Source organism: Condylura cristata, unplaced genomic scaffold, assembly GCF_000260355.1.
Source record: "Condylura cristata isolate star-nosed mole 26May11 unplaced genomic scaffold, ConCri1.0 scaffold00023, whole genome shotgun sequence".
NCBI classification, from domain to species: Eukaryota; Metazoa; Chordata; class Mammalia; order Eulipotyphla; family Talpidae; genus Condylura; species Condylura cristata.
In genome coordinates this window covers 25,131,969-25,141,488 of record NW_004567124.1, presented here as the reverse complement: position 1 = coordinate 25,141,488, position 9,520 = coordinate 25,131,969, and the positions used below count along the sequence as shown (strand labels likewise).

General features: G+C 49.6%; 1 protein-coding gene across 1 annotated transcript in view; it reads right to left on the bottom strand.

Annotated features, from left to right (window-relative positions):
• The window catches only part of EHD4 (EH-domain containing 4), a 71,368-nt gene that overhangs the window by 10,930 nt on the left and 50,918 nt on the right, over positions 1-9,520 (bottom strand). The window contains exon 4 of the mRNA XM_004687884.2: positions 8,117-8,529. Coding sequence (XP_004687941.1) covers positions 8,117-8,529 — 413 coding nt within the window. The remainder of the gene's footprint in view (positions 1-8,116; positions 8,530-9,520) is intronic.

Below are 9,520 nucleotides of genomic sequence, written 5' to 3'. Positions count from 1 at the left end.
GGCCTCTCCCCTCTTACTATTTCCACCCTTCTACAGACTTCTAACTTGAAATGTCCCTCACTAAAGTTCTCCTTGTATTTCTAGAATTCAACAGACTAATTTATAAGTCAAGAAAATAGCTAAAATAAAAAAGGATATAAAACAGAGCCATGATTACAGAAAGAAAATGACTATGCAGTTATGGAAAATCTTATTAAAGAAAACAGACTTCTACTGTAATCTTGTGGGAGAATGGAAATTAAATAAAGGGGGTAAGCAGATACAGTCAGCGCTCAGACGAGAGCCCTGGCTACAGAAGGACAGGCCCAAGCACTGCTGAGAGCCACGCAGGGCTCAAGACCTTATTAGCAGCAGGAGGGCCGGGCCACGGGAGGCCCCACCTGCCTGGAGGCCACGCTCACACAGCTCCAGCTGCAGGTACAGCTGCGGAGAGGAGTCCAAACCTCGTGTGACTAGTGAACTTACTGACTTATTTTTCAAAGGAAGCAACTTAAAATATTTACAGGGTCCTTTAAAATAACTACAGAAACCCAAAGTTTGGGAATCCTTTCTTTAGAACAATGCACTTTGGCTGCACTTCTGTGTGATGACTAAGTGGGAAGATGAGAAATCTCCCTGGAGGGGGAAGGCATGGTTTGATTTGAGTGGGCAGGGTTCCAGCATTGCACACCACTCTGAGGGGCGGCCATGCTCACTGGAGGGGACCTGGCTGCTCACCAGCTGGCCTTGAGTATTTTCCTTGACCTCGGCCTTCTTGAAACCGTGGGCTGGGCGTGCAGATGCCCCTGTCTCCTGTGCTTAGCCTGTCCTGCTCAGAAGTCAGCTCCAACTGGAGCAGGATGCTGCAAAGTCTCCGTCTGCTGCTCATAAGGGCTTTGTACTACAAACCTCTTCCCAGAGGCCAGGTCTGGGCAGGTGCTTGTCCCTGCTCAAGGGATGCTGACTCCCCACCCTGTCCTGGCCTCATAGGAGTGGAACCCTGTTTCTGAACACTGCCTGGTACCCAGGGACCTGGACTGAACTACAGGTGGTGATATGCATCTGTCAGTTCTCCACTCACCCCCTGGAACCTGCTCCCTCAGCACAGGCTTCAAGGTGTTCACTGGCTGATGCCTAAGGTTGCTGGATAATGGCTGCTCTTGGACAAGAAGCCTCTAGTGCCCTCAAGTCACCCAGGAAGTTCTAGTGCCAGGCCTCATCTACCCCCCTCCTCCCTCAGATTGCCTGGTGCAATCTGAGTCATGACTCTTAGGTGACCTTTTCATGCTGCAGGCTGCTCTCGCCTCAGCCTCTACTTCTAGGAAGATCCACTGGCCTGGCCTGTGGAAGTCGCCTGTTATGCTGTCTGCATGGCTGTCCCCTCTGCCCCATGCTGGACATCCTGAGACAATGAGCCAGGGTCCAATTCTACACATGGGCAGCTACTTCTAAGAAGCATATCAACTTATGATCGTAGTTCTTTGAATCCTGGAGTATTACATCTGGAAGGGCCTCCTTGCATCTCATTGAACTCCTGGTTCCAGGGAATGCCTATGACTTACTCAAGGTCACACAGACAGTGAAGCAGGAGAAGCAGCATTCCCGTTCTTATGGAGCTAATGGCTTTCTGTGGGTCTGAACAAAACAAATCTTACTGAAGCTGATGAAAATCTGAAATTCAAAATTAACTGTGCCCTACAGAACAACAGCACCGGAAGTTCTGATTTGAGGTTTGGCATCTGATTGTTTCTAATTCACAGGGAAGCGTTGGAAAGGTCACTTTCCAAACACTCAGGAAGGGATACATTATGGCACACAAACACAGTGGAGAACACAAAGGCTGTGGGAGAAGGCTGCAATTTTCTGCAAGATGGCAGCTTGTCGTTTCTGAGGACTCAAGGTAAACAGAGAGAACGGCCCATATGGCTGAAATCCCCAGTCAACTTCAAAAGCTCATTCCTGCCTTGTATGGCACAGATTCTCTTCAAAAAAATGGCCAGACTGAGACCTGGTGATGGTCCTCGCAGAAGGAGGTGGAAATAGTCTGAGACCTTTTGTTATTTACAATAAGAGACAGCTAACCAAGAAGAGGACTAGAAGAGAGAAGGGAGGGGCAGAAGCAGGCCCCGCCACACTGTCATCCACTGATGCTCTTGCCTCAGCTTGCTCATCTGCAGAATGGGACGGTGGCACTTATTCACAGGGTCGTCACAGCAATCAAAGGAGATCGTGGATCTGAATGTACTTTGTTTTATACTAGAACAAGTAAAAATGTACTTATTATTAACTACTGGCCAGAGACTCAGCTGGAGAGGCAGGAATGGCAGAGACAGGTAGTGACTGATAATACTCTCTATGCATAACTGAATGGTGATATGATGAATTTGGGTTCCACAATGATGTTGAACCATGGGGGCTTTTGAATATTCCCATCTTGTCTAATTCACCCTTTTCCTTGTATAAAACTGGAAAAGCCCCAACTCATCCAAAGGAGGTACACTAGGGATAAATCAGAGGGATGACAGTGTCATCTGTTCTCTAGGCTAGTAATGAGTTTGTGAGCAGAGAGAGAGTGCCCCTCTTTTAAACGAACACACATTTATATATAGTTCACATAAACACTCTGGGACAATCTCACTGTGTCCAGAGACATGTGTACAGAAATCCAAGAGCGACAAGCACATACTCAGTGCTACTGGGCACCACCACGCTGGACGTCAGGCAGCGAGTGTGGGAGTATTCAGAGCTAGTACGTATGGAAATGCACTCGGAATGTGCATACTGGGTAAATTTAAGGGGAGTCAGGCCAGTCAGCATAGACCTGAGTTCCACACTGTACAACCATATCTGAAAGCTTAATGCCATGTGTTGGAGAACTTTGCATGCTCACCTGAAAGCTTGCACAACGTATTTAAGGTTGGTGATCAGCATGTTTTAAAAGGGTGCTTATGAAAAAAAAAATGTGTGCTTATGATGATATAAGAAATTGTTAATAAAGACCTGAAAGATGAAGTCATGAGTAGGAAGAGTATGAGAGTGCAAGAGGCAGAGAAAAGAGACTGACTGATCCCCACTCGAGCAGGATTACTGTTCTGTTGACATGGAAGCTGGCACCAAGGATGAGCCTTACAGGTGACTGGAGGGGCCCCAGACATCCGCAGTCAGTCTGCAAGGAGACGGGCGTCCTCCCCTGACTCAAGTACTGACGTACACGTCCACAGCAGCTAGGGGTGTGGATTGAGCTGGTTTTAGAAGTCCCAGGTGGGCTGGGCATTTAAGGCCTATCAGCCACCACTGTAGGATGAGTTTCACACCCTTAGCCTGGGTCCATCTGGTGAATTAAGACTTTTCCACAGCAGAACTGACAGCACAAACACACCAGGAAGCCAGGCTCTGCGCATGGCACGTGACTAAGAGGAGAAGATGCTTTGAAGGTGAAACGAAAGTCCTCAGAACTCCAGTGAACTCCCCAAATCACTGACTTTTCTTTCTCATTTTCAGTTTTTTCTTCCTCAAACACTGACTCATTTTTTTGTAGATCGGAGAGCTCTAAATGGACAGGAACTTTCCTATTCCTGGGCACTATTAACAAAGCGGGGTGGCCCAAGGTGACCTCACCTTGCTTTTTACTTTTGTTCCTTTAGCCTGTAAGTGCTATTTCTTGGGACATGCAGAGGCCTGATGTTGTTACATTGGCTATTTTAGGTATGGCTAAATGAAACTAAATTATGTTTTCTAAACTCTTTTCTGGGGCTTCCCCCAAAAATTTGCTCTAAAGAATCATGAAATGAAACTTGACTGGCACCTCAGATTAGAACTTCATAGAAGGGTGTCGACAGATCTTAAGACATGCTCTTTAAGACTAAGCATGCACACACATACCCCCTGCTCTAAAGGTCTTTTGTGGCTTGAGAATTGTGAAGAAAAAGGGGGGGGGGGGGGAAGCAGAGAAGCCATTAATTTTTGAGAGACCTTTGGCAAGAGTGCCATTTATATGACATCTTGAATTCTGATTACTGTAGCACTTGGCAAGTTATCCACAATGCACTTGCTTTATTTCTGGAAGGCCAAGGTTTCTGCCTTAGGAAAGGGTTCTATAAATAGACACAATCCATACCCCAAGTCAGACCTGACACCTGCTTGGTGCTATCTGAAAACGTATCTTTTTAAAATGTCAGCTTGATAAGCCTTTAAACTTTGTGAGGTCTCTGGAGCTGGAGAATTTTATAGAATAAACAGAATAACAGATAAATGCAGAAAACAAAGTCCCAGTAAGGAGCAACAGCTGCTGTCTACTCTGGGCTTCAGCTGAGTGCTTTCTAGACCCAGGAGTCAGACAGACTGGGGTTTGAATCTCTGTTTTGCAACTCACAGGCGGTGAGGTCTTCAGTAAGTCACCTTATAACAAGGTAGTCCCCAGGAAAAGGGGAGGTTCCAGGTTCCCTACCCCACCCAAGGCAGGGAGGAGCTGAGCAGGAAGGAGAAGAATCGGGAGAGGAGACTGAAGAGGAAGGAAGAAGGATGGAGAGCCAGAAGGAGACCTGAGGCAGGCACACAGAGCAGAGATGTGAAGAAGCGGCTCTTGTTTCTTGGCCCTGCACTGGGTGAAACAGATGTGGGGGAGAGACCCATGGGGAGGTTGACTATGGCAGCTTTTTTTTTTTTTTAAAGATTTATTTATTTGTGCATACAGAACTGGGGTACAGGCCAGAGACTCAGGGGTGGCAAAAGACTTCATCAGAGACAGAGTGGGGAGCATAACAGGCAGATCGATGAAGTACACTGCTGAGGGGAGCAGCGGGCGGGTCAGGAGAGGTCTGCCACACCATGTGGTCACCTCCGGGGCAGGCGGGAATCGAACTCATGCGGAAGTGGTTTCAGCTTCTTAGTGCAGTGCGTTAACCCGCTGTGCCACTAGGGAGGGCCAACTATGGCAGCTTTTATCATGATTTTGATTTTGTTCTTTTCCTCCCTGACTTGTCTGACCATTTCTGACCCTTTCCTATGGGTCACCCCCACAGGAAGGGCTTTAGACTTGTGGCAGGCTTTTGGGCCTTGCTTTGGGCCAATCGCTTTTGGGTGGACGTTAACCCACGAGGGGATGGGTAACTTTGGGTGTTTGATTCAGAAACTGTATTCTTTGTCTTTTATGTATTGCACACTAATTGTATTAAAGTTTCTTTCCATGAAAGGTCTTACATGTTTTGTCTTGAAGCGGCAGATGGCAGAGCCTATTTAGAGCAGGCAGGTTTGGGGGGGCCAGGGGTGACCCTCTCCCTGCCCTGTAACAACCTCACCTTACTGACCTCCATTTCTGAGATCAGGATCAGACAAACTAACCAAGTTGTAGCATTTCTGGAAAACTGCTGACCCTCAGTAAGGGCTAGTTTACAAAAGGAAAACTGGGTCAAGAGAAATAAAGATTAATAAACCAAAATGAAGGAGCATTTTATGAACTATAAACAGTGCAAAGAGAACAACTCAGATGGCTCCTTGTCCATTTAAACAACAAAGTCACAAGTGGCCTCAGAATTGCGTAAGTGGACAAAGGCCGGCTCGGCGGCTTGGGCTGTGCTGATCTCTGCTTCCTGCCCCTCCAGCACGATGCTACCCCTGGAGCACAGTGGAACTGAGGAGCTCAGGCTGGAAACCAGCATACTGCAAACATTTTCTTTTATGAAAAGGAACAAGCCAGACACTATTCTTAGGAAGGGAAAAACACCAGCTTTTTCCCTAGAAGTAAGCTCAGCAAGTTGCCCAGGTCCAGCCCCGCATCCACACAAGGGCCTGCGTTATTCCTAGTCAGAGCACAGAGCTGCATTCTATGCTTCCCTGACCACAGGGCACACTGGCCACATCAGGAGGCCCAATGCCCAAGGATGGCAGGGAGGTGCCAGGAGGCAGGCCCCAGCGAGCCCGCTGCTCTTTATTATCTGTAAGACTGAGCATGGCTGAGTCTAGAGCACTAAGCCCTCAGCAATGACTGGCAAATTTAAAATGTCCCTAGGCATTCAAAAGTAGTTCAACACATCACATCTCAAAATCTGCAAAGATGATGACAGGATTTACCAGCCTTGGTGATGAGAAAATACTGGGTGTCACACACTCAGGTTAACTTCAGCTCTATCATGGGGAGAAGAGAAATTCCTCAAGCCAAGGAGTCACTGAGTGGGCAGAAACAGGGTTCCTGCCATCAGGCACTAGGCCCAGGACAAGCAGGAGGGAGAAATCACTTCAGGAGAGCTGCAAGTACGCGGATTTACAAACCGGTTAGCACAACTGCTTTGCAGAACTGGCAAAAGCAGCAGTTGTTCCGGAAAATAAGCGGCTTGTCCCAGGAAGAAAGGATAAGGAGCAGTGACTCACAGGCACACTGTGACTGCGGATTAGATTAGCTGAGCAACATGGGAGGGGTGTGGGGGCACCCCTGGGGCAGAGTCAGGCCGAGAGGAGGAGAGCAGAGGGAGGCATGTGACAGGTTCCTGGGAGCACGGCGGAGTTTCTTTTGCCTGGGACAGAGGCTGCAGGGGTGATGAGGTGTTAAGACTGCTCCTCACTGCAGAAGTCAGCCTCAGGGAAACCTCCCTGTCTCCCCTCTGTAGAGCTAGTGTTCTCCTATCCAATTGTCACACAGCTCACCATTCTATAGGGTGGCGGGGGGTTGGTGTCCAGCCCCTCCCCCTCCAGCTCTGGCCAGGAGTGCTGAGCAACTATACACTGAATCAGACCATACAGGCGGTGGTGGGCCCCAGAAGGTTGGCCGGCTGGGCCCCGAGGCCAGATCAGAAGCCACCCACCGTGATATGAAGATATGAGAGGGGTCATGGGTTCTTTGCCGCTGGAAGAGAGGGGAAGTGAGCTGGCCTCACTTCCTGACCAGGCTACCAGAGGATGTGGAGAGGCAGGCATGAGAGCTGATTTCAGCTACAGTGATGAGGCCAAAGCAGAAGGCCAGACTGGGAGCCAGGAGGCTCCTTAACACCTGGATGTGTCACTGATCGTTCAGGTTCTTCTAAAATAAGTGAGTCAGTGGCTGATTATCAGAATCACCTTAGGAGCTTCACACACACACATGTTCACACGGGGACATGCACCCAGGTACTGAGTCAGAAGCTCTGGGTGCTCCTGATGGTCACTGGCCCTCAACAAGCTCTGCCAGCATTAGTGGACAATGACCTGATGACATGTACATGTATTTTTTTAAAAAGTGTTTTTATTTATTTTAGGTAGAAGAACTGGGGTGTCAGCCAGAGGTGCAGGGGGGTGAGCGGATTCACCAGAGATGGAATGGAGAGCAATACAGGTGAACTGATTGAAATACACTGCTGAGGGGAACAGCAGGTAAGACAGAAGAGGTCTGCTGCCCATGTGGGTCCCTGGCCGGGGGTTGAACTCAGGCCATAGCAGTGACAATGCTGAGACTTTACTCCTAGGCCACCAGGAAGGCCCTGTCCATGTATTTTTAAAGGATAATTTTTTTCTATACTTTATATTTTCGAGAAGTCACATGCTTTTTTCTCTTCAGACACATGACAGAATGGTCTATCCTACTTAAGGATGGTCAATGGCCTCCTGCTCAGGCATGCACTAGGGCTGTGAAAGGGTCAGAAAGAGGCAGGTCAGTAGGAACCATGGGCTATGTCAGAGTAGGGGTGGGTATGACCCTCAAGCCAATTCAATCAGCAGGCTAGGCTGGGACTCCCCTGGGCTGTGACATTGGTTCTGTGCCTTAGGCATGGGTGACTGGGGACATCTCAGCAGCCCCCCAGTCCCACGAATGGCACCTCTCCAAGCGGTCACATTCCCGCTGTCCTTCACGGCAGCAGGTTCCAGGTGGTAAGGGTGCAGGCCCGCTCTGTGTGCCCCGTGCCACACCACGCACCGTGCATGGCCATACTATATCCTCACAGGCACCCTGTCACACGCTCTCGTTAGGTCCAGTTTATGGATTAGCAAGGAGGCAGAAGGGCTCTTACTTGCCACAGAGCTCAGAGCCAAAATTAGGGAGAAATACTGATCGTGACATTCTCTTTTAACTAACTCCTCGCTCCATTCCCTCGGGCTCCTGAGATGGAGCCTCCCCAAGAGGGGAGCGAGCAGGAGGGTCCCCTGCCTCCTGGGGCACCTGCCCACTCACCTTGGCCAGTCTTGCTCGCTTGATGAGGTCGTTGAGTTTGCGCACAGCTGCCTTCTGGGGCAGGCTCTGGATGTCTCTGAAGAGGTCCTGGGCCTCGGCCTCAAAGAGCCGGCGGTTGTCAGTGTTCTGCAGCGGCTGCGCCCAGAAGGAGCCAATGTAGACCCTTAGCACCTCGGGCGTGTTGATGACCTTGCCCAGGGACCACATGAGGGCCCCGTAGACGCGCATCAGCTGCTGCGTGTCCACCTGGTCGGCCTTGTTCAGCACCACACGGATCTTGTCATCCTGGCCCCGGAAGGCCTTGATGGCCTCTGAGAACTCATCGGAGATGTCCAGTTTGTGGGCATCGAAGAGCAGGATGATCCTGTCCACCCGCTCGGCAAACCACTGCAGGACCTGGCAGAAGTCATACCCTGGTGGAGAGAGGAGTGCATCAGGATGGCCGATGCCGCAGACATGGCCACTGCGAGGGCTTGGGGCCACTTGGCTCTCCTGCAGCTGCCTGGGGAGAGTCTCAGCTCGAGGTTGGCAAAAGTGGAGGCTTCTGGACTGAAAATCATGTCCAGTGGACCCCTGGGCTGGATGCACTGAGTCAGTGCTGGGGTCCCAGGAGAGAGAGGGTGGAAAGAGGGGCTCGTAGAAGCTCTGACTGGGTCCTGTCTGCCTTCACATCTGTATCTTACGAGTTTCTTACTTGACTGACAGTTCCTCAGATGACCGGCAGCACTGACCACAGGCTCCATAAAACCACAGGCCATGGGTTAAAAGCTCTCAGTTCTGTCAAAGCCTCACTTTTCTGAAAGTGCCAGCAACAGAGAAGGAAAAAAACCTGGAGGCGGGGTGGCGTCCAGTAAGCACAATGGAAGAGGATCGCCTTCTATGAGCCCAGAGTTTTAGGTGCTAGGGTGAAAGGGGGCCTCGCCAAAGTTGTGACCAGCATTTATCATTGGCACTATTTATATTTTAAGCATATTATGACTACTTAGAAAAATTCTGTCTGACAGCTGTTCTGTGAAATGATCTCTTGCCAGTACTTAAAAAAAAAAAAAAAAAAGGCTCAGCCCACAACAAATTCTGCTCAGTTCACTTTGGCGTCATACCACCGAGTCTGAAACGTGCAGCTAAATAAACACTCCTCTCAGCCTGTGGTCAAGGCTTTCAGGCACTTCCCCAGGGAGGCTGCCTCCCAGGAACAGAAAGCAACAGCAGGCCAACCCCCTGGGGTTCCTCTTCCCTCAAAGTCTGATTGGCTGTGGAGTCAGCAGCTCAGGGCTGCCCCATTAGAAGGGAGATGGAGCCTTTTGTGTCTCCCACGCATCTGTTCTTAGATCTCGATAACTTCCAAACATACATGAAGTCTAGAGAATAACACGATGAATGCTGATCACTTCCTACTTTTTTTTT